The following is a 24,390-nucleotide window of genomic DNA, read 5'->3' as shown; positions in this document are numbered from 1 at the left end:
TCCATCATCTTCCCATCTCAGAAAGTCCCTAACAGCCGGGCTACCAGAACTGACTTGGCCTTAAAGCGCCGAGAGACTTCTCTGGGCTAGCGAATGCTGAAGACTGGTCCACGCAGCCTCACGTGCATATTCACTCACACCATGTTTTTCCTTTCCCAGTTCTGCACACACAGCCTTCTGCCCTGTCGCAACGCTCTGCCACTCGACTCCCCTCGGGGCGCCAGGAACCCGCGATGACGCGGTCGGCAGGCCTGGCCTTAAAAAGTTCCCGGCCGGGCTCCGCCTAGCCGGCAGCCGGCTCCACCCTAAGCCTAAGTCCCAGGCTGCCACCGACTCCTCCCAAAGCTGCGAACTACAAGTCCCGCCATCCTTCGCGCGCTCTCTCCTGCCTCTCCCTCACCCTAAGCCGGCGCGGCCAGTGAGTCGGCCTAGAGTACCTCCCATTGGTCTCTCTGCCCTGTCAGTCACCTGAGAGTACTGAGGGGCGGGTCAGAGGTGGAGATCCGGATCCGGAGCGGCTGAAAGGCGGAAGTGGAGGCCGGAGCCTGGGACACCGCCGGGGGGAGAGGAGCGGAGCCTGTCCGAGCCCCGGCCCCAAGTAACGCCGCCGCCCCGGAGCCGCCGTGAGTGTGCCTGACCTGGGAACCAGTGTCTCTTTCGTGTTGAAGCCTCTCCGGGGCAGTCTTTCCTCCCGCCCAACCCTGGCTTAGGGAGATACTGATCCCTCCCCCGACCCGTAGCCCCTTCTTAAGGGACTCCCCAGGCGTCGAGCCAAAGCTGGGGGGTCTCTTCTTTCCTTCCCTTATCTGCCCTTCGTGAGCCTTTGGAAATCTCTGTGGCTCTTCTCTGGTCTGTCTGGTCCGATTGTGGGAGGGAGAGACCCTAAGTTCCTCTCCCTCTGCTCCTAGAATTGGAGGAATCTTTGTCAGGTGTGAAGGATCTTGTTCTCCTTCTCTTTTAGAGGTAGCCCGGAGTGTTGTCTGTCGCCTTTTTTCTGTGTCCCACTCCCCATCCCACAGAAACAGTTGTCCCTCCAGCCCTGGAAGAATTTTATCTCGATTTCCTGGGGCTGGGGCTGGGGCGGGGTGGGGGTGGGGGTCCTGGGTGAGACTGCTGCCACAACTCCTTAACTTCCTCTCTCTCCTGAAGCCAGAGAGCCACCCAGGATCTCAGCAGAGTTTAAAGTCTGGATCACTCTTTAGGAATGAGCTGTCTTCTCCTTGTCTCGCCCCCTCAGCCCCTGTCCTCTGGTTGTGTTGTTCTCTTGAGTGTATCGCTCACTCTTCCTGCCTCTGAACAATTTAGCTGAGGTTTGCTCAATCCTAGCTACAGATCACATAGATCAGGGTGGCTCTGCCCATTCATTATCTTCTCTCTCCCCTCCTCCTCCCCACTTGCTGGAGTCCCAGCCCTGTCCTCCCAGAGCACGTGAGTGGTTCCAAGCTGCCTCAGAGGGGACTGCACCTCCTGGGACTGCTGTCTGTTGGTCTTTAGGGAAAACGGAAAAGACCAAAAATAAGGAGTCTGGAACTAAAGAGTCCTGGGCTATCTCTTTCCCATCCCTATACAAGTACACTTACCTCCTTGATCAACAGGTCTCACCACTTTCAGTCCCAGGGTCTATCTCCATTCCCCTCTGGGCTTGATCACGTAAATCATAGATTACAGAGAATTAAGTTGAGGTCACAGTAGCACCTCTGGGTTCTTAATGTGTTGATTTTTTGTAGCCCAAGGAATTCCCACGCATGCCAGAAAGTGCTGATTTCCCCTAGCTTTTCCGAGAGACAGCCTGGACTGACATCTGATCCTTGTCCACTGCTTAGGACTTAGGTGTGTGAAATGGCTGCTGTCTCAGACCAAGCTGGGAGGTTCTTTGTTATGTGGCCAAAGTACAGGCCAGAGACTGTACCTTAATGAGTGCAGCCTGACTCTGAAGGCCGTGACTGACCCTTGCTATCAACAGTGGCAGAAGGGAGGGAAGACCATGCAATCTTTGGGAATTTCTGAAGCTCTTCAGTGTTCTGGGCCATCTTTACTGCCCTTGGATGCTCCTTACAAGTATTCCAGTTGTTTTGTCTTGAGATCTTTTTGACCTCTTTTGGACCGTGTCTGACTCCTATGAACTTGCGAGCTAGACCTAGGATGCACTTATTTCATTTTTTATTGAACAACAAAAAAACCTTGTTAGTGTCAACAGGCAGGTCACAAGCTCTCTCTCTGTCTCTCTGAACTTCTTTGGAGGGTTGCTGGAGACTTCTATGACCAACCTAGTTTCTCTAGTCTGGCCAGTCTGTGTTCCTGAGCGGCAAAGCCAGAGAAGCTGGCTACTCGCTGGTCGTTGGTCTCTGACCGAACTTACCTCCTCAGTATTGGGGTGTAGTTTCTGGAACTCTGGGAGTCCTGGGATGAGGCTGGCTAGCTTTCTGAGGGAACCTTCTTTGTCTAGGCTTGGTCTCCCAGCTCTGATTCTGAAGCAGGCTTTTGAAGGAGAAGCTCTCCCTTTCAGAGAGACAGGAAGGCATTAGTGCCCTGGGTGGTTAGGCAGGCACTTCTGTCATCCAGAGATTACAGAGTCCAAGCAGAGATCTGACACTGCTTGGGAGAGAGAGGGAGGGCTGTGTGTGGGACAGAAGCCCATCCCCTCTGATGCCCTTCATCTCCTGTCTTGACTCTTACAAACAGTAGGCCTTTTTCTGCCTTTATACCGTGGAAGGGTGGTAACAACTAATTTTTTATAAATCAGTTTAAAGTTGCCAAGTTCTTTTCATACGTGTTCCTGACAAGAGTGCTGGAAGATCGTGGGAATTGTATCTCCACTTTAGGGAGGATGCTGAAGGAACTTAAGTGGCTAGCCTTAGATTACACAGTCAGAAGAAGGTCGAGCTGGGTCTCTTTTGGGATTTGATGTGCCTCATCTTCCCAAATAGCGGGTCCTCCTTTGGTCTGTTTTTGGAAGGAATGGACATTCGGATGGGCAAGCAGTGGCCCAGGTGCAGACCCTTTAGCATCCTCATCAGCGACACCCTCCTCTGAGTCTGGTTTTCCTCCCCACCCTCACCCCACCCTCCTGTCTTCTTTCACCTCTGTTTCTGGGGACCATGGCAGTTATGAGTCCCAAGTCAGGACCCTTCAGGGCCTAAGAGTTTGGGTGCATCTGCATGCCATTAATTTCTTGGGAATCTGAAAGTCATGATGGCTAGAAAATGAAAGCAAAAGTGAGTGGTCTAATGGTCCCTCTGGGCAGGGTGAAGGGCGCAGAGAGCTGGTGGAGCTGGCCTCTGCTTAGCCTCCTGATTCTCCCCTGGTGCTGCCTACTGCTCGCAGTGGGAAGAATATGGCTGTCCACCAGGGGCTCCTTTCACTGGAGTTTACATGGAAACACAGAATAAGGTCAGAAATTTAAATTCAGCCCCACGAACCAAGTACTTCTCAGAAGGACCCTTCTTCCTCTAACCTTTGCCTGGTAAACAGAGGTGGTATGGTGGGGTAGAGGGCACAAGAGCTTTAGAGTCAACCAGGCCTGAGTTGTCATCTGGGCTCCCTCATGTACCAGCTGTGTGGCCTTGGGCTTGTCACTTGACCTCTCTGAGCCTCTCTTTCTTCCAGTAAAATGGGGATACAAAATATCTTGCCAAAGTGGAAACAAAGAGGACAAAGAAGTTAGTCTGTTCCCTGGCACAGAATAGATACTCACAAGGTCCATGGGGTTTTGAAGGTACATCGTAATTTATCCCTAGGATTCTGAGTCAGTGTTTCTGCCAGTTTTTACTGTGATGCCTGGTGCTTGGCTGGATGGTTGCCATATTGTCTCATTCCATGGATGGGGAACAGAATTGATGTAGGTTGTGTTCCCATTTTACAGAAGAGAACGCTAAGGCCATGATTCTGCTCCTCCCACTGGGGGTTCTCAAACCCACTGTGTACTTAGAACCATGGATCTTTGCATCTCCTAGGCACTTCAGTCTTACTCAGTTTTAGACGTTTTTATACTCAAACAATCCTGAATCTATTATAGATTGGAATGCAAAGTTTGCATATGTTTAAGCTAAAACAGGAAACTTGAGGACAATATTTTCGTTGCTGCAGGCTGCTTTGGGTTCAGTTCCCAGATTTCTGGGCTTTTGCATTTTCTCTCGCCTGAGTTGAGTCAGGGGTACTTTTGTTGGGACCATCTGAGAAGTATCATTTCAGATAGGATTTGTAAACTAGGATGTCCCCCAACTCAGGTAATAGTGCTTTCAAGAGCCTTGACAGAGTAGAACTGCAGTATTTCTTTCTTTTTTTTTTTTTGGAGTGTTTCTTAAGAAGTCCTCTGCGTTAATATCTTGGTACTGTAGAAGGTTAGTTTTCAGAGTAACTATCCCATCTCCCGTATATAGGAACAATCACCAAATAAAAGCTACATTTTTGAATCGTGCTTCCTGTGTGCAAGGACAGACTGACTGCGTTCAGTCCCCAGGTTATGGTGGAGTGAGCGGCAGAGCAGGGGGAATATTGAAAGTCTGTGCTCGGGTCCCTCCTCACCCCATCTCTGGGCGAACTGTGTGCTCTTCCTTTGCGTGGAAGGCCCTTCTCCGCCTCCCGCCTGTGAGCCGTGTCGCCCAACTTTTCTCTCAAAGCGCAGCTGGAACATCACTTCCCTGTGAAGCCCTCCTCCCCTGAGGGAGTCTGAGGGCTTTCCTCTTCCTTGTGCTTTCCTTTCATTGCTTGCTGTCTGCCTCCTTGTCTAGCGGATGAGCCCCGTGGGGGCGCCAGTCATGTCCTATTTTATCTCTGTGCCATCCTGGCACCCAGCATAGCAGGCCCCCCCACCGTGGTTGTCCAAGGAAAGGGCAGACATTCAGACTTGCCCTTGAAGCAGATGGCAGCCCATTTCCTCTAACTCACCCAGCGAGGATGCGGTGAACCTGGGATTCATGCTCACATCCCTCTGATCCATTTCTTCGTCCAACCTCCACATAGTTGCTCAGAGATGAGAAAGCAGACAGCTAAACAGGATGAATGCTATGGTACAGATGATAGAGGGGGCAGAGACAGGTCACCAACTCAATTTCTAGAGGGTGGAGCTCTCCAGATAGCCACATCCCGCGCAAGGTTTCACTGGGAAAGGGCATGGCCATGGCCATCCATGGTCCACTGACCACCTCCCAGCGCCTGGGTACCTGGTCGCTGTGCCCCGGTGGCTGTGTGCGGTGGTGAGGCAGTACTGACCCCAGGCCAGGGTTTGGCAAGGGTTGATGGAAGTGAACTCGGCTCTGGTCCCTGGGTCCTCGCTTGCACGTCTGCACAAGGCTCATTCTTGAGTAAGAATGGGCCTGAGAAAGTGGTGTCGGTAGAAAAATTACAAAGGTCCTAGAGTTTTTGCCCAAACTGCACCCCCCACCCGCCGCTCCCACATGGTTTCCACTGTGATTAATATCTTACATTAGTATTGTACATTTGCTACAATTAATGAGCCAGTTATGCATATAATAACTAAAGTCCACACTTTATTCACAGTTGCCTTTTTTATAAAAATTAATTAATTGATTGATTTGGCTGTGCCAGGTCTTAGTTGTGGCACACAGGATCTTCAATCCTCGCTGTGGCATGCAAGCTCCTAGTTGCAGCCTGTAGGATCTAGTTCCTTGACTGGGGATTAAAGCTGGGCCCCCTGCATTGGTAGCGTAGAATCTTACCACTGGACTGCCAGGGAAATCCCACATTTCCTTGGTTTTTATCTAGTGTTCTATTTCTGTTCCAGGATCCCATACAGGACACCACATTACCTTTAGTTGTTATACCTCCATAGGTTCCTCTCAGCTGTGACATTTTCTTAGACTCTCCTTGTTCTTGATGACCATGACAGTTTTGAGGAATATTGGTCAGATATTTTATAGCATATCTTTCAGTTGGGATTTGTCTAATATTTTCCTCATGGTTACACTGGGGTTATGGGTTTTGGGGAGGAAGACCACAGAGCTAAAGTGCCATTCTCACCACATCATATCAAGGGTACGTACAGTCTGCCTGACTTAGTACTGTCAGCATCAGCTTTGGTCGCCTGGCTGAGGTGATGTTTGTCGGGCTTTCCCGCTGTCGAGTTATCATCTCCCCCTGCGCCTTTTCGTGCTGTCCTCCTTGGAAGGAAGTCCCTCTGAGTAGTCCACACTGGAGAGGTGGGGAGTTATGCTCCTCGCCTCCCGGGCGGAGGATCTACATGGGTTATTTCAAATTCTTGTACACAAAAGATTTGGCTGTTCTCCCCCATTTATGGATTCAATTAGTTATATCAGTATGGACTCATGGGTGTTTATTTTACACTGTGGTTTATAATCCAGTGCTACTTTATTGTTCAAGTTGTCCCAGCTTTGGTCCCTGGGAGCTCTTTCAGCTCCCTTTGACCTACCCCCATCATCTCGGGGTGTTTTGGTTTTCATTTCTGTAAGCACTTCCTTACTTTTTGGCACTGCAAGGTGCTTCAGGCTTACCTTATGTGTTTCCTGCCCTGGTCCTAGAATCAGCTGGCTCTGCAGGGCCCCTCCTTTTTAGCAAACGCTTCCTCTCAGCTGTGTTGATATGGAGTTATATGGTTGGGCTCAAGTTATTTCTCCTCTTGATGGTTAGTCATAGTTGCTGAAGCCTCCAGGGGTAGGTGAGGTGGAGCTGCACTTGGGATATCCTCCCCGGGAGACTTCTGGGAGCTGACCCCAATGGCCAGCGGCTGCTTCTCCATACTTCTCCTACCCTCTGCCTGATGCTTTTCGACTGAGCCCAAAATGGTCGGATTTGGTATTTACTTTAGAATTTGCTATCCATTTGGAAGGATGAGGTTCATAATTATTCCTGTATTTCAGGTGCTAAGTTCTCCAGCCAAACCCTCCAGAACTCTTGAGTCTGGTAGGCGAGTCCCTGTGGTCCAGGCCAGCTTTCTATTGCTGTCATTCAGAAACAGACCTCCCCTTTGGGAGGGCTCACACAGAGTTTGTGGCTCCAGGCAGGCTCAGGGCAGGCTGTCACTTTGAGCTGTGATCCTGAATCACTGAATAGCTTAAATCCTTCCGTTGTACTGTCATCCCTCTGAAGATGTGTAACCTGAGCCCTGCTGGGAACACTAACTTGGGATCTGAACAGGAGTTGGTTTACAAGCCTCTTGCCTTCTATTCATAGCTCCATGTGTGTCCCCTTCGGGTGGCTCTGTCAGAAGCATCCCAGGCGTGGGGGAGGGCGTGGGTGGCCTCCCGAACCCTGGCTACTCTCCTCGTCATCAGATTGCTCTCTGAGCGGCTCTGAAGGCTGTGGTGATTAATGACACCAGTTTCCAAATCTCTAGCACTTGCAGCCTGGTTTTTTAAAAGGAACTCTGGTGTCTTTGTCAGCTGTCCTAGCGCTGTCCCCTCCCCCTCCCCACAACTGAACTACTTCTTCCCTTTCCTGAAAGAGGCTCTGAGATGGAAGGAACGGCGTTTGGGCTTCATGATGTTTCATGTTGTGGGCCTTTTATTTTTTTTAAAGAGCTCTTGTTTGCCTGGTTGGGGGCTTTCACTCAATGTTGATTTTTTTTTTTTTTTTGGACAGTGGTGGTCGTCCCCACCCTCTGTTCTTCTGGCTTTGGAAGTCAGTCTCCAGAGACTACAAGGTTAGGGTTGTTTACAGGACAGAGGACATTAGCAGTGAGCTGGTCCTTTTTCTCAGGCACTGGGGGAAGTTGTTGTCTTAGTCCATTTGGGCAGCTGTACAAAATTACAGCAGACTGGGTGACTTACAAACAAAGAAATTTATTTCTCGCACTTCTGGAAGCTGCAAGTCCAAGATCAGGGGTCCAGCATGGTTGGGTTCTGGTGGAGGCCCTCTTCCAGGTTGCAGACTGCCCACCTCTTGCCGTGTCCTCACGTGCTGGAAGGGGCAGGGGAGTTCTCTGGGAGTCTCTTTCATTGATAAAAGGGCACTCATCCCACTCATGAGGGCTCTGCCCTCACAGCCTCACCTCCCAAAGGCCCCACCTCCAAACACTATCCCAGTGGGCATTAGCATTTCAGCATAGGCATTTGGGAGAGGAACAGAAGTATTAGCTGTTGTCCTCCTCAGCATGCTCTCCAGATGAGGGGCACTGATAAGTGGGGTCCCGGGCAACTGGAAGCAAAAGCAATACGTGAATAATGGGACGTTTGATTGAGGACTTCACTTTGTTGGGACCTCCCCGCCACGAACATTTACAAGGAGAGCTCTCTCTGCATCAGCTCGCCCTCAAGCCCTTGGTCTTTCGTGCATCCTTTCCCCAGCAGTCCTGGGAGATGGGTGGTGCTAATGTTTTGCACGTGCGGATGTGGATTCGGTGATGCAGTGCAGACTTCACCCTAGGAACTGGCAACTCTAGGACTTGAAGTTTGTCTGACTCCAGCCCTCGTGCTCTTCACCCCTGTGCAGATGGAACCTAAGAGGTTCTATCTGGGGTGCGGAAGCGTCTCTTCCTCTGGGCTATGGCTCTGGTGAGGGACATGAACCGTGTGGCAGATGGATGTGTGTTGCAGCCTTGAGCTACCCTGTTCGCTCGCCAGACCTAACCAGTTTGTATGTGCATCACAGGCTTGGTTCACCACACTGATAAACACCCACTGTGCGTCAGGTTTGATGTTATGTGCTGTGAAAACAAAGGGAAACCCATAGTCTGACTTTGAGAATTTTATATTGTGATCGTTTCATCTGCAACAATGCCCTTAGTTTCTCTCACTTTCTCACTTCCAGCCCTCAAGCCCCCAAGTTCTCCAGCCTCTTGCCACCCACCACAGTCATGAAAATGGGGCCATGAAATAGAAGTGTGATTCACTCATTGAAACCTGTTGAGACCCATGCATTGCCTGACTTCTTCTCCTCACCCATCGACATTTTGTTCGACAGAAATTTAACAAAGGAGAGATCAGCCTGAAATACTGTTCTTTGGCATGCTGTCTCCCTGGAGCAGTCATCATCCCTCAGACCCCACAGCAGGAACTTTGACCTTGTTTCTTGGTGGTTGGGCAGCCTCTGACCATAGCGTGTGGGATGTCTGAGCAGGAGGAATTTGGTTTGCTAGATCTAATACCTGATTCTTTTCCCCTGCTTGCCTGTGAAGCATGACCTCTGCCCTGTGCTCTCTGTTGAGGAGCTAAGGGCAAAACAAAGGGGCGGCAGTAACTTAAACCGGCTTTCTTTCTTTCCTTTTTTTTTTTTTATTAAAGACAGGAAGGGTTTGTGAGAGGTGTCAGTTGTTGGTATGAGTAACTCAGTAGGCAGGTGTTGCTGATGACCCTGACTTTCAGCAAAGGTTTTTGGAGTCTTTTCTGGGCCTGGGGCAGCCGTGGAAGCAGCCGCTGTCCAGGCAGGTACTCCTGGCCCCTGCGGAGACCTTCCTAAGACAGAGGACTCAGTGGGCCCTGCGTTGTTGAGATCCTAGTTAGCTCTGTCTTAGGAAATGAATTGTAGGAGCATGAACAGCTCAGACAGAGGAATCGTGAGGCTTGTGGGTCGGCCAGTATCCTACACCCATTCTGACTGGCTTCATGTGACTCAGACTCTATCCTGGGGCCACAGCAGGTATAGGCTGAGATGAGGGAGGAAGCTGAGGAAGCGTGCCGGGCTCTCTTCTTTGCACTCCCCCTGGCCCTGGCAGGTGAAGAGCTGGGGATGGGGGTGAGGGTGGGGAGCCACCACACAGCCTCGGTCCCATCTCCCCTCCTCTGTAGCTGGATGCATAGGGGTTTGTGCCACCAAAAAAGCGTCAGACTTCCAGTTGGGCTTTTGCTCGAGGCTTCTTAGAGAGCTGCCCTACATGGGGCCAGAGATTCTGACATAGCCTTGAGGACTGAGGTGTGCCGAGCACGAGGCCAGGCCGTCTTAGGGAGAGAGTCTCTTAGGAGTGGCAGTGGTAGGCCCGTGCGCCCCCGGGGCCTCGTCAAATCAGTAGGCAGGACAAACCTCAGCTGGGGCAGCTGCAGGCAGACCCCTGTCTGCCTGGCCTTCCTCACCACCCTGCCACCCAAGTGGCCAGCAGAGAACCCTCACACTGCCCCTGGGTCCCGGGGCCCTTGGATGGATGGTATGGACGGGCACACCGGCCGGGCTGTGTCAGCAGATCCTGGTAGATAAGCCCCCGCCCCTCAGCAGCCTTTCTCCCCATGGGCATAGGAAGAGACGGCCTGGAGGTTTCCATCCAGCGCTGACTCTGCTCATCCGCCTCTCCGTGGAGCCCGTCTGTGGTCGAGGGCTGAGAAAGCAGCTTGGAGCTCGGGGGAGGATTTCTTGGGGCTCTTGCTGGGGCCGGGCTTGGGGAGGCCAGGGCTCCGACCTCCGGGGTGGCTTTCACCCAGCTCCTCCTGGCATCTGTGCTGAGCGACACCGCCGGCCTCCCCCACCAGGGAGAGGGCTGCAGGAGCGGCCTCGCTGTGTCCGGGCTGCTCCTTGGCACAGCTCCAGACACAGGGGCAGGCCCGCGCGGTCACGTGTAACCAGGGTGTGAGCCCCTTGGTGTCCCTGCTTGCGGGTCCCTTCTGTAGGTGTTGGTGTACCCGGTGGACCCTGTGCTCACAGCCTCACTGCGGTGCAGGGGTCTAGGCCCCCAACCCCGTGGAGTCTCCCCGTTGGAAGGGAAGAGGGGAAACTGCTCCAGGTTGAGGGAGTTGGGCAGGCTGGGGCAGATTCCAGGGCCTGTCACAGCAGTAGGGCCCTCCCCTCTCACTCCCTCTGAGTCCCCCTCTGGGGTGATTTCTCTCCCTGTCCCCTGGACAGGGAGTCACGTGCTGTGACTGTAAAGGCAGCACCCCTTCCCTCTCCTCCTGCTTCCGTCTCCCCCAAGCCCCCTCCTTCCTTGTGGGATGAGACTGCAGCCCGGGCCCCACATAACCGTCACATTCTCCCCAGATCTCAGCCTGCGTGCGCTGTTAAGCTTCTGGCTTCCAGGGCCCAGCTTCTTCTGTTACACACTCCAGATGAGACTCAGGCCCTCGGTGAGGCGACTCCATGCAGTTCCCAGTGGTCACGCAGGGAGGACACGCCTCTCTTTGAGTCCGCCCCTAAATCCTTTTCCCTCTGGACTGCTTGGGGAGTGCAGAGTCACACAGCTGTAAACTCTTTCTCCACACTGAAAAGACATCAGCGTCGGCTTTTCCATGAAGCTTTAATAAAACAACCTTAAAATTCTTTAACCCACAATTAAGTACAAACCATAAGTATATTTTTAATATGTATGCAGCAGGCACATTTGTTTATGTTGAATCTTGCTATCTTGCTTGTTTGTGTGGGTATCTTTGCTCTCTTTTGGTCCTCTTCTAATTCAGACAGCATTTTTTTAATTGTCTTTACTCTGCATTTTGTAATACTAAAATATAAAATATTTTATCTATAGGGGAGTTAGATTGGTCTCATATTTCTAAACTTTAAGTTTTCATTGCTGTATGCAAAATTCTGTACTAGCAGCATTTTAAATCTTTTCATTGACATGTAACTTATATACAGTGAAACTTAACAAGTCTTAAGTGCATTTTTGCATGTGTAGACATCCATGTGGGTGCGCCTGGTGGCTCAGTGGTAAAGAATCCACCTGTCAATGCAGGAGATGCAGGTTTGATCCCTGGGTTGAAAAGATCCCCTGGAGAAGGAAATGGCAACCCACTCCAGTACTCTTGCCTGGAGAATCCCATGGACAGAGGAGAGCCTGGCAGGCTACCGTCCTGCTGCAGCTGCTGTTTAGTTGCTAAGTTGCATCTGACTCTCTGACCTTGTGGGTTGTGGGCCTCAGCCTAAGCCCTTGCCCATGGACTGTAGCCTGCAGCCCCTGGAGATGCAGAAGAGTTGAACAACAACAGACATTCCTGTGTCTACCTCCCAAATCAAGATGCAGGACTTTCCCTCCAACAGCATGTTTTTGTTTAGTTTGATACAAAACTCCTTTTTCCACAGTTAAAAGCCGTATTTTGGTGGCCCCGTTACTCTTGGTGGATGTAATGACATTATTAATATCCTTGGGCTTTCTGTCTCTGATGGGGGAGCCTTGCTGGAGTTATAATCCTGGACTCGGGCTCTGCCACCACCCGGCTGTGACCCTGGGCAGGTCACTTCGCTTCCCCTTCATCTCCTCTGTCATTGTGAAGAGAAGCTTTGAGCTTTGACAACCAGTGAGTCAAAGCTAGTTAGTTAGGCTCTTAGTAGTGTAACAGCCTTGCTGTTCACGAGTCCCTCACCTTCAGGAGGATACTGTGCCCTGCCCTCCGTGTGTTGTTTCATTTAATCTTGTTTCATTTAACAGCGCGGTGTGATTGGTGTTAGGTAATACCATTTACTAGATAAGGGACAAGGGACTGAAGCTGACAGCGGCCACTAGTCTGACTTGGCCAAGGTCACTCGGGCTTTAACCAAACCCAGTTCGGCCTCCCAAGTCCTGACTGCTAATGGTGCTAGGAAAGGGCGTGGTACCTCCTGTGGATCTTGGCTCCTGTCTTTCTGGATCTGCCACCAGCTGGAGGCCTGGGTAATCCTGCTGTGAGTCTGCCCTCTGGTCCTGGATGCCAGTCGTGGTGGTTCTGGTTTTCTCCTGTGCTTTTAAGTCTAGGGGTGAATCAGCTCCCATGCTGATCTGAGCTTTTTAATGTCTTCCACCTTAGATTTAAAAAAGAAATCTGTGTTTGCTTTATTTTTGGCTGTGCTGGGTCTTCGTTGCTGCTGCTTTCTCTAGTTGTGGTGTGCAGGCTTCTCACTGCAGTGGCGTCTCTTGTTATGGAGCACGGGCTTAGTTGTTCTAAGGTTTGTGGGGTCTTCCCAGACCAGGGATAAAACCCATGTCCCCCTCATTGGCAGGCTGATTCTTAACCACTGGATCACCAGGGAAGTTCCCGCCCCCTCACCTTAGCTTCTGAACCTAATTAGCTTTCCTACATTCCCTGATTTGCTCATTCTCTTTAAGCTAACAGGTTGCTTCTGCTGGCTTCTTGCCCAATTCTCACCGTGTTAAATATTCAGGAATGCTTTTATCCAGAGTAAAGTATAGCTGAAGAGTCACTGGCCAGCACCCCCCAACCCTCAAGGCTAACCTTGAGTAAGAAAAGTCTAGAGTCTCAGCCCAGCCTCTGGCCAAAACGAAATCTGGTTTCCCTAATCGGCTCACTATCCACGCTGTGCCGGGACTCTCAGCTAGAGGAAGTCTCTGAAGCAAACAGGAAGTGCGAGAGACACCCACCAGCTGGAATTGCTCACTCTTTACCAGGAAGGACAGAGTGTATAAAGTAGGTGACTTCATGGATTAGAGAAGGGAAAGGTGAACTTTTCGAGTATGGAGACTGGGGGGAGAGGCGACATTCCAGCAGCATCTGGTGTCTTGGAGAAGGCTTCAGGTGTTGGGTAAAGCCGAGAGCCAGTCCCCACCCCCAACTTGCTTCACCTGTACTGTCCACAGTCCCATCTGGGGGCGCCTTTCTGTCTCATTTTCCTCCCTCCTTCCTGTGTCAACTGCAACTCTTGGGCTTAAATCAGCCACCTAGAATCACTTAGGGAACTTATTTTTATTTTATTATTTTGGTTTTTTGGCCATGCTTCACAGCTTGTGGGATCTCAGTTCGCTGACCAGGGATTGAACCTGGGCTCTCGGTAGTGAAAGCGCTGAGTCCTAACCACTGGACTTCCAAGGAATTATTGGGAAACTTATTTTATTTTTTGTTGTTATGTTTTTGTTTTTTTAATTAATTAAATTTTTGGCTGCTCCAGGTCTCAGCTGCATCGTGCTGGGGCTTTCATGGTGGTGCACAGGCTCTGGAGTGTGTGGACTTCAGTAGCTGCAGAGTGCAGGCTTATTGTCCCATGACATGTGGGGTTCCTCGATCGGGATGGAACCCGAGTCTCCTGCGTTGGAAGGCAGATTCTTAACCACTGGACCACTCGGAAGGTCCCAAGGAGGACTTATTTTAAAAACACTGATTTCCAGACTCCACTCCTAGAGATTCTAGATTCGGTTGGTCAGGCCCATTTTCTAAACCTGGTGGGTGATTCTGATGGAAAAAAGTTTGAGATCCACTGACCTGGTGGCTTAGACACTAGAGTCTGCCTGCAATGCAGGAGACCCAGGTTTGATCCCTGGGTCAGGAAGATCCCCTGGAGAAGGGAATGGCTACCCACTCCAGTATTCTTGCCTGGAGAATTTCATGGACAGAAGAGCCTGGAAGACTACAGTCTATAGCAGAGTCGGACACGACTGGGTGACTAAGCATGCATGCACTGAGCAAGACCTAAGTGTCCAGAGGTCATAATAGCGGCATCCTGCTCTTTTTTTCCTCTTTCTCTTACCCGCTCCGTCTCAGGCTGGGCTGGGCATGTACCTGTTAGGCCTGTTCATGGGCCAGAGTGTTTAGGAGCTCAGATCCCTTCTGCCCTTTCATGTGCCATGTGGAGAAAGGTGTGGGGTATCTCTGCCTTCACAGTCTCTCCCAATTCCCTTGAAGATTGGGAGTGGTGCTTGTTCTAGTGGCCTCTGAACGAACCAAGTTCTGATATGGAGCATGGGGGTAGTGGGTGGCTGGGTTATGGCGAGAAAAGGCCCTCGCAGTGGGTCTGAAGCTCAACACATTTCAGCAGCTTCATGAAAATATCCAGGAGGAAATTCATTCCACTCATGTGTTTTTCCTGGTGCTGGAGAAACTGGTTTTATATATATACACACACATACACGTTTTGGCCTATTCTATATCTTATAAGAAACTTTGACCATAACTCAGCTCTTCAAGAGAATTAGATAGATTTCGGTCTAAAAGAAGACTGACTTTTACTGTGTCATTTTGGATTAGAATGCCACCACTTGACTGCACTTGTGGGTAATCTAGCTGCTGGTTCAGGAGGAAAGGTTCCCAGACAGAAGCCCAGCTCAGTGAAGTCACCTTTACCACCTGCCAAGGGGTCCATCTCTGATTCCCCAGTCTTGGGAGGGGAGGGCTTAGGGCTTCCTGGGGGCTGAGTATGGCCTTTGCCTGTCTTAGGCTCCTCCATGTCTCCGTGTGCCCTTGGTGACAAAATCAACTTCCTCTGTGCCTTAGTGTCTGGGAAGGTTCAAGACCTCAGCTCATGTGATCACTGAGCGGGGCCAAGAAAACCACGAGGCAGCAGGCCATAAAAAGACTGCTGTGTGCGCCTGCTCAGGTGTCTCTGCAAGGCAGGACCGGCATCCAGGAAGAACATGTCCCCAGCCAGTTTGTACCAGGCAGAGCACCTGCAGCAAGTTATAAAATGCAGACACCAGGCCCTTCTCCAGCCTGTACCGGAACCTCCAGGGGCTGACTGCACGAGTGATTTTGTTGTGTAGACCGGGTTGAGACCCACTGCATAAAAATTATACGTCTCTTCTGACTTGTTTAAAAAAAATCAGAGTTGTCTGGGCAGGTTTGGAAACCCACAGGCTTGATAAGAGCAAGACTTAAGTGTTACCTCTATTTTTCTTGACTTGTGAGTGCTGGCTACCCCCCACCCTGGTAACCCTCAGCCCCAGCTGCTTTGGTTTTCTTGGAATTGTGTCTTCACCTCCTGTTCCCCATTCCCCACTCATCCATACCTCCTTCTCCAGTGCCCCGGCCACACTCTGTTGCTGGGCCAAGATTACGCATCACATGGATTCGTGGGAATAACCCACCTGTAATTCCATTGTGGTTTTGCACTATCGCTGTCGCCTGGCCCTGGGCAGCTCCTCCCACTGGTGGCAAGAGTACACAGGGACTTCAGGGTGACTGTGACTGGCAGCCAGAGCCAACCCTTGCTGGGCCAGCAAACTACTGCCACAAAAGGAGAGTCTCATTCACCCAGCCACTCAAAACCACAGAGGGAGGGTGTTGCCTCCACAGTGCCCCCTACAGTGGGGACCGTGGCTCGCGTCCAGGTTCCGTCACCACATGCTGGGTGACCCTGAGCAGGGCAGTTAACACCTGAGCAGCAGGCTATGTATCTGAAAAATAGGAGATGGTTTTAAAGTTTAAAGGAGATGCCGGTTGTGCAGTTGTTCAGTAAATATCAGCTGTCTCTGAAAACCATTTCATTTGGTGAGCGCTCTTTGAATTCCCCGTTTGTTCAGAACACTGAGAGGAAGGCGACAAAAGAGCCGAAAGCACAGACCTGGCCTCGAGGGTGCAGTGTAGGGTCTTGCCAATATCATTGACTGGGGTGAAAAGAGAAAGCATCTGAAATTAGAAAATATTTCAAAACTAGCATCTCTTGTCACTAAGTGAGGACTCCCCCCCCATACTTCCTTCCGTGTACTCTTGGGGAATAGGTGGCCCCCACTTCAAACCTCTTTTCCTTTAGTGCCGTCCAGAAAGGAAACTCTTGTTCCTGGTTAGTGAATCACTCTTCCTGAAGCTCACTTTTTAAGCGAGTTGCTGGGAGAACTTGGACGTGGAGAAACGATTCGAGGTTGCACAAAGCGGGCCCTTTGTGCCTGCAGCTCACATGCGTGCAGACCACTGCTTCTCACAAACACCCCCCTCTTCACTCACACCCCCTCCTTTGACCGGCGGGGAACGCGCTCCCCGTGCTCAGGGGCCAGTCGGGCTGTCTTGCTCTGAAACCCTTCCTGCATAGGCTCTGTCCTGCAAAGGGCAGTCTCAGCCAAACCTTTTCTTCTCAGCTTAGGTTCAGATGCCCCACAGAGTCTTCGGGATACAATACCTACTCACAGTGCTCGTTTGTCAGACATTCTGTGTACGTTCTGTGTAAGTCTTCTAGAGGCTTCTGGAGATGGGCGCCTCAACCTTCTTTTCAGTCCCAGCCACCACTGACAGAGTGACTCAGATGTCAGTGTAGGAACACCAGCTCCGGGTGGGGTGGGGGGATACGCAGGTCTTGGCACCCATGTCTGTCTCCGCCCATCCGCACCTCCCCCCTTGTCTGCCTCCGCGTCGCCCTCTGCCTCTGCCAGTGGAGAATGGAACTGAGTCTCTATTTAAAAGGGGAATTCGGCAGCCCTTCTGACTGCCAGCAGAGCTGGCTGGCTGCGGTGTGTGTTTGGTTTTGTGTGTGTTTGGTTTTTTAATGTGTGTGAGACTTCTGGGCCATCAGAAATGAGAGAGCTGGTGGGGGGTGGCGGGGAGAGGCTCAGGAGGAGGGAGTGAAATGAAGCTTTGATTCCAGCACACAGTCCAGCCTCAGATTGAGAAAGTTGGTCAGTGCTTCTGGAGATGACAGGACAGAACGACTCTTTTGATAACAACTTGCACCTGGCCAGGCCCTGGTCCCCAAAGGCCCACGAGGTTGACCGAGCACCTTGTCTGAGATGCTTTCCACGGGGACTCCCCGTCCTCTGGTTGACCTCACCTCCCACTCTGGCTTTGCACAGAGGCGGGCTGTGATCTCAGCTACCAGGCCACAGGTCCATTGTTTGTTGAGCTAGATCCTAGAATCTTCTGAGGCAGTTTTTGGTACCCCATGTTGCCTGTTGACTTATGTATCAGCCACCAGGCTGGCAGATGCCCATTCCTTTCCTGTGGGTGTTAACTTGTATGTGAATGGACGTTTCTGGGGTTGGGAAGTCAGTGTGTTTGCTGAGAACTGTGAGCCTAGAGTTGGGAGACCACTTTTCTCTTTACCATCAGATGGTTGTAGGGCCAAGAGATGTGGGGTAAGCCTAGTGAGGGCTCGTGTCCTAACTTCTGGAAGAGTGGGGCAGGATGTAGGGGGCGAGGGGAGGCAGTCAGCCAGGTCATCCAGGAGGGCGGAGGGAGTGACCTGTGGTTTAAGAAGGGCTCACTGGGCCACAGTCTTTGTACTAACCCAGTACTTCTGATCTCTCCCTTATAGTTGGAGCCCCCCTCCCCACTAAGTGCCTCTTTGCATAGCACCGGCCCCTGCCCCCACGCTCACTGGTATCACTACAGCGGGACGGGCCATGGCGGGTCGGGGAGGCGCAGCGCGACCCAACGGACCAGCTGCTGGGAACAAGATCTGTCAGTTTAAGCTGGTCCTGCTGGGGGAGTCCGCGGTTGGCAAATCCAGCCTCGTCCTCCGCTTCGTCAAGGGGCAGTTCCACGAGTACCAGGAGAGCACAATTGGAGGTGAGTGGGCCCGAGGGCGGGGATGGCGGCTTCAGGGAAGTGGAGGAGATGCTCGGGCATCGAGGAGAAGGGATGCTGACTGCCCATAGGCTAAGCGTGCCTTGGGCGGCAGCAGCTTGCCTCCCCCAAGCCCTGGGATTGAATCCAGCAGCTGGTCTCCGTGTCTGTGTCCCAGCAGACATCTAGTAAGAATAATCTGAGTCTAAAATTGCCTTCCTCCCCTGGTTCCACCTCTTGGTTTACTTGTGTGGCCCAAGGTACACCCCCCATTGACCTGGGACGGGAGGGCTCCATCTGGATCTCTGAGGATTCTTATTTTTTTACCACAACCAGGCAGTGCGTCAACCCCGGAATGGGGAAATGGCCTTGTGAGTGGGCTGGTGTTTCTGAAGCTGACCTTTAGCCCTTCTTGAGCTCAGAGCCTGTCACTGATTTCCTAGTGATTTCCTAGCATGTGGCATGTGAGGGTCTGGTCTCAGCCTCCTGCCTCAGTGGCTAGTACACTGCTCGAGGGGCTGGGGCCGACCTTGGGCTTGAGTCATGCTTTTTCTACCCTCTTGGTTGGTAGGAGGTTTCCAGGCAGCTGGAAACAGAATGGGCCGTGTCAGCAGTCTTCTGCTGCCTCCTCAGCACTCCAGTCAGGAGCTGGAGAGGGGGAAGTGAGGCAGGGCCCAGGCCCCTCAGGGACGTGTGGGGAGGGTGGACGCAGAGGGCCAGCTTCCTCCACAGAGCTGCCCGCAGTCCTCTGCTGGGGCTCCCGCCTGCCAGTCCCAGCTCCAAGGCTCATCCTTCGAAGCACACGCACAGGTGCCGAGTGTTCCCCTGCCTCCTCCGGCCAAAGATAGGGTCACTGTGTTCCCTGAAGGTGGAGCCAGTCAGGAGCAAGTCGAAGGCAAAGCCAAGGGTGGCGGCCGGCCAGCGTGCCTGGAGGTGGCAGGGGCGGTGGTGGGAAGCTGGTCACCCAGCCCCTGCCTAGCAGTAGCACGGCGTGTACTTCATTCTTCCCCAGGATAGCTGAGCGTGTGAGAGTCCTCAGGACACCAAAAGCCAGCGACACCCCTGGGCTGGAGCAGACAGAGGGGCTGGGAGTGTTCTCCGATGGGAGAGCGGAGGAGCGGCGTTGGGCCCACTCTTTTGTGCTTGGAGCCAGGTTTCTCCTGGACTCTTCCTCTGCTGCCCCTGACTGCTGTCCTTCAGGGAGGGCTCCTGAAATAGCTTTCCTTCCCCTCCCACTCCCACCTGGCTGGGTCTGTAAAGCCTGTGCAACCCCTGCCCCCTCGATACACAGTAGCACCAGCTCCGGCCACCTTGCTCAGCTGCTCTGGCCTCCAGCTTGGGGGTTTTCTGTGCCCCCCTCAGCAGCAGGCTTCTAAGCGCCAGAGCCTGGATGGCTCAGCACAGATGTGTGGGGGTGTCTTCTCAGTTCTTCCGCACCTGGTAACACCGCCTGCCTTCTTCCAGCGGCCTTCCTCACACAGACCGTCTGCTTGGACGACACAACAGTCAAGTTTGAGATCTGGGACACAGCTGGACAGGAGCGGTATCACAGCCTGGCCCCCATGTACTATCGGGGGGCCCAGGCTGCCATCGTGGTCTACGACATCACCAACACAGTAAAGATTTTCTCTTGCTTCTCCACCCTTTGTTCCTGTTTGGGGTGTGGGCACATTTCCTCTGGTGTTGGCGGGCGTCTCTCCAGAATCTTTAGGGTGGTGACATCTTAGACACCTGGGCACTGTCAGCTCCAGCCTCTCCAGTGAGCAGTGGGCAAAAGGCCCAGTCTGTCCTGCTGACGCTCTGGCCCTGTTTCCCCAGGATACCTTCTCCCGGGCCAAGAACTGGGTGAAGGAGCTACAGAGGCAGGCCAGCCCCAACATCGTCATCGCGCTCGCAGGCAACAAGGCGGACCTGGCCAGCAAGAGAGCCGTGGAGTTCCAGGTGGGGGAGGACAAGCTGGCTCCACTAGGCTTCCCCAGGTTGCTCGGGCTTTGTGAAGGACTGCCACGGGTGGTGGTAGGGGAGCTTCTGTCTGAGTCCCCTCACGGCTCGAGCACGGCCTAAAGGGAGTGTCATCCGCTGCTTTGCCTTCTGTGTCCATCGGGGTGGGGTGTGTGTGTGTGTGTGTGTGTGTGTGTGTGTTGACAGCAGAAGCTTCAGCTTACTTTTTCTATAAACTAACTTTTTAACAAAACAGTAAAAAAACCTTTTTTTTTTTAAACACACGCACATTGGAAATTTTTAACAGTACAGGAAAGTATATAGGATGAAATTTGGGTCTCTAACCCTAGAAACTCAGTCCCCCTTCCCCCAACTTCCTCTCAATTTCTTGTCTGGAAAATATGCACAAGTCTTGTTGTTCAGTCAATAAATTGTGTCTGACTCTGCGACCCCATGAACTGCAGCACTCCAGGCTTCCCTGTCCTTCACTGTCTCCCTGAGTTTGCTCAAACTCATGTCCATAGAGTTTGCCATCCAACCATCTCATCCTCTGATACCCCCTTCTCCTCTTGCCATCAATCTTTCCCAGCTTCAGCGTGTTTTCCAGTAAGTTGGTTCTTTGCATCAGGCCATGAATCTCTTTACATACTGTTTTTTTTTTTTTTAACCAGTTCCCACCTGATGGATTTCTAGGTTGTGTGTAATTACAAAAGACTAGAAACAGTGCTGTAGTCAACATCCACATACTTTTGTCCAAGTGTGCGAGTATATTTATTTGTAGGATAACTTTCTAGAAGTATTTTCTAGCCTAGTAATTTTGAAGAGTAAGAAGGCAGAACTGTGGCCCATGGAAACCTGAGTCAGACATCTGCTGATGTGTGTGAGCTGAGAGGTGCTGTGTGTGATGTGGAGAACTCAGAACAGGGGAGCCTTAGGCCTGAAAACCCCTGCATTGTCTCTATTGTATGGAAGACACTGTAATCAGGGACGATTTTTCTCCTGGGTCTCAGCTCCTGCCAGTGTTTCCCTCCCACTCACTTTCTCACCTCTGTCCAAATCAGGAAGCACAAGCCTATGCAGAGGACAACAGTTTGCTGTTCATGGAGACATCAGCAAAGACTGCGATGAACGTGAATGAAATTTTCATGGCAATAGGTAAGTTGCCTCTCTTCCCCTCCCCCAGCCAGGGTGTATTACTTGCTTGTAGTCCTGTCGTAGGTCTGTAGGGTCCCTTCATCAACAGATCTTTTACCATTTTTAATATTTTGATAAAATTGTTTTTTTTTTTCATCTCTCAATATAGTTCACTCCAGAAATTTCTAAAACCTGAGCCCAAGTCTCAGCACTTCACTTCCAGACCCTTTATTGTACCACCATCTAAAACTGCATCACCAGCTCCCTACCCACTTGTTAGTTTTTTTTTTTTTTTTTTTCTCATTTGGTTCTAGAGTCATCCTGTGTGGGTTTGAATCCTTTCTCTCCCACTTGTTCAACTCTGTGGTCCTGGGAGAGTTATTTAACCCCTCTTGGCCTCAGTTTTCTGAAAGACCTATGCACTTGGCACATAGAAGCAAAGCCATCAGTATGCTGGGTATCACAGATTGGGTGGTACCCAAGTGGACTTGGGAGAGTGCTGGGGTTCCCTCACAAACACACATCTTCCCGTTCCTCTCCCAACAGCTAAGAAGCTTCCCAAGAACGAACCCCAGAATGCAGCTGGTGCTCCGGGCCGGAACCGAGGCGTGGACCTCCAGGAGAACAACCCCGCCAGCCGGAGCCAGTGCTGCAGCAACTGAGCCCCCCTTGCCTGCCCACTGCCCCCACCTCCTCCGCCTCAACGACCCGACTGGAATCCACTCTAACCAATCGCACTTAACGACTCGGGCCACCACTGGGGGGGCAGGGGGAGGGGTCCACCATGATTTCTCCGTATCATTTTGATCATAGGCCGGAGTGAGTTATTCCACCTGCACCTTTCTGTACAAATACTAATTCAATTTTAAGTCTTAAGTCACTTTTTTAATATATATGATCTGCTCTTCCCATTTCCTGCCCTTTCTACTGCTCTCCCCCTCTTCTGCTGGTAGTAGCCACGTGCCCCTGTTCCACGCCCACCCTGGTGTGTGGGGAGGCAGGGGTTGGATCAGTTACCCTTCTTCCCCTCTTGCTGAGCAGCGGGCTCAGCAGGAGCATCCATATCCTTACTGTGTCTGGAGTGTGCTTGGTTCTGGGTGGCGGGGCAGGCCCTTGGGGCCAGGGAAGGGAGAGGCAGCTCTTCCCTCAGCAGGCGGTCATCAGGCTGCAGCGCCCGCCTCACCCCCCAACTCACAGCTGGGAGAGAACCCACAGCATTACCACAGCATTATTGTGACAGCCACGAACCCATTGCTCACAGCCCTCTTCCCCCTCGTCCTTGGTCACCCAGACCTCTGGCTCTGAGCCCTGTTCTGACCAAATCACGATGATGAGTATTTGGGGGTGGGTGGGTAAGGGGGGGTAGTGGGAGGGAATGGAACCAACTTTTTCTGTATTTTGTATTGTATGTTTTCTTCAACATGTAACCAATCAGTATCTTGTCAATATAGTCAGCCGATCGATCGACCTCCCACTTGTCTTCCTTGTCTTTCTCTGGCAGAGTTTATCAGGCCATAGCCTCTCCAGCTTACTTGAAGTTAATTTCACATGAACCTCTAAATCTTCTTAAACAAAAGCATTCTTCCCCATCTAAAGTGAAGGGGATGTTGGTGGTCATGGTAACCAAGAGAGGCCAGCTGTTACCAGCTCTAACCGGGTGGTGTGGGGTAAGAGTGAGCTGAGGCTGAATCTCAAGATGAAAGCTGAGGGTCCGGCATTTGCCTCTCCCCAACCCCCTCCAGATTTTATTGGGGTATGTGCAGCCTGTATTTGAAAATAGTTGGTCTCTAAACACCAGAAAGAGCCTCTTTGGGGTTTCTTGACTAGTCTGTACTAGTCTGGTGAGGGAGTGGGGTCCTCTCACCCTTTTCCCTGAAGAAGAAGGAACACTTAAGACCTCTGGAACCTTGGCTAGTCCTAAGGCCAACATAGCAGCCCCATATCAGATCCAAGTCACCTGGTCCCCCGTCTCTCTGGGGGCCCTCTGCTGGTCCTGGAGTTCAGCAATGGTAAGGCCCTTCCGGCCCTCTGCTGCTCCCTGCTGGAGCTGCTGGTCCAAGCAGTGAGCCGAGCTAAGGGAAACAACACTGCCCACTGCCTCCAGCTTCCCCCGGGGCCTAATTTATGATTGACCACCACCTTGAGGTGCCTTTCCTGCCCCTCTGGGCCCTCCCCTTGGCCTTCTACCTTTGTTCTACTTCCACCTCTGACCCCAGCCCCAAGAAAAGACCACGGACACTGAAACTGTTGCTCACTACGGTGGTTGTTTACTGGGTCAGGCTAGTTTCTTAGAGCCACGGCTTCTGAATCTCGAGGCGGGTCCTGTTTGAGCCTCAGAGGAAGGCAGTGCCCGGCACTGGCCACGGACACACAGCTGGCCAGAGGGGGTCAGGCAGCAAGTCATGGCAGCGGGATCCAGGTCCGGTGGGAGTGACATTTGCTGGTGCACCTTCTGCGCCACGCGGAAGCCGGTCCCATCCGGGTTGCAGCCCTCCAGTTGTCGCTGGCCAGTCACCACCAGGCATCCGCTGTTCACCTGAACCAACAGCTCCTCAGGGGTGAAGCCATGGGCATACAGCTTCATCTGGAACCCATCCTCCCCAGCTGCCACATCCTCCGTGAGCCGCTGCACTGGTAGAGTGGCCACCTGGTTCTGTTCAGTAAAGGCCACGCTGGGACATCGGGAGGCCGACTGGCTCCCGCTAGGGAGACTGCTACCGACCCGCTGCATCCGAGTGAGCAACTGCTGTTGGGCTCGAGGCTCAGAACTCAGCGGCCTGTCGGAGCTGGGGGGCGGGGGGGCGGACCTCGTGGCCCCGCGTGGCTACGCTCGCGCTACGCGGCGCAGCTCTGCGCAGGGCGCTCCCTTGGCTTCCCGCGAGGTTCGCTTCCGCTGAGTTTGGGGTAAGTTCTGCACGTCCTACCTCCACGGGTCAGGTTGGCAGCTGCTCTGTAGCCTCCCGCTGCTGCTTTTATCCCAGACCCTGCCCTTTTTTTGATCAGGGCTTTTCCCCACCTCCCTCAGAGGGCTGGGCGGCCGGGGCTGTGACCCAACCAGATAAGCCAAAAGAGGCTGGCAGTGCTTGAGCCCGACCTTGCAGCGGTCACCAGCACGGAGTGAAAATGAGATTGAGCCATGAGACTCTTGCTCTTCCGCGAATCAGGTCTGGGGGCAAGGAGGACTGCCCCCGAAGAGGGCCATCAGTGTGACCACGGGGTCACTGGTTCTTGTAATATCCTACAGTTCTTTGACCACATACCAACCTGCGACACATGGGTACTAGAAGAT

General features: G+C 52.2%; 2 protein-coding genes across 2 annotated transcripts; one reads left to right on the top strand and one right to left on the bottom strand.

Moving 5' to 3' along the window:
- The first annotated feature begins 469 nt into the window (after positions 1–469).
- RAB5C (RAB5C, member RAS oncogene family) lies at positions 470–22,569 on the top strand. Its single transcript, XM_043904625.1, has 6 exons — positions 470–623; positions 17,776–18,029; positions 19,491–19,642; positions 19,845–19,967; positions 21,029–21,122; positions 21,648–22,569. Exons 2-6 carry the CDS (start codon positions 17,864–17,866, stop codon positions 21,761–21,763), a joined length of 651 nt encoding a protein of 216 aa, XP_043760560.1. The 5' UTR covers positions 470–623; positions 17,776–17,863; the 3' UTR covers positions 21,764–22,569.
- Positions 22,570–23,346: 777 nt separating this feature from the next.
- On the bottom strand, positions 23,347–23,874 carry HSPB9 (heat shock protein family B (small) member 9). Its single transcript, XM_043904626.1, has one exon. It carries the CDS (start codon positions 23,830–23,832, stop codon positions 23,377–23,379), a length of 456 nt encoding a protein of 151 aa, XP_043760561.1. The 5' UTR covers positions 23,833–23,874; the 3' UTR covers positions 23,347–23,376.
- Positions 23,875–24,390: the final 516 nt, after the last annotated feature.

Source organism: Cervus elaphus, chromosome 5 (assembly GCF_910594005.1).
Source record: "Cervus elaphus chromosome 5, mCerEla1.1, whole genome shotgun sequence".
Taxonomy (NCBI): domain Eukaryota; kingdom Metazoa; phylum Chordata; class Mammalia; order Artiodactyla; family Cervidae; genus Cervus; species Cervus elaphus.
Note: the sequence above shows the minus strand (reverse complement) of the source record. Positions and strands in the feature narration are given on the sequence as shown.

Coding starts and splice junctions, on each gene's coding strand:
- RAB5C (XM_043904625.1), top strand. CDS start 17,864: ATGGCGGGTCGGGGAGGCGCAGCGCGACCCAACGGACCAGCTGCTGGG. Junction 18,030..19,490: donor CCAGGAGAGCACAATTGGAG/GTGAGTGGGCCC, acceptor GCCTTCTTCCAG/CGGCCTTCCTCACACAGACC. Junction 21,123..21,647: donor TGAAATTTTCATGGCAATAG/GTAAGTTGCCTC, acceptor CTCTCCCAACAG/CTAAGAAGCTTCCCAAGAAC.
- HSPB9 (XM_043904626.1), bottom strand. CDS start 23,832: ATGCAGCGGGTCGGTAGCAGTCTCCCTAGCGGGAGCCAGTCGGCCTCC.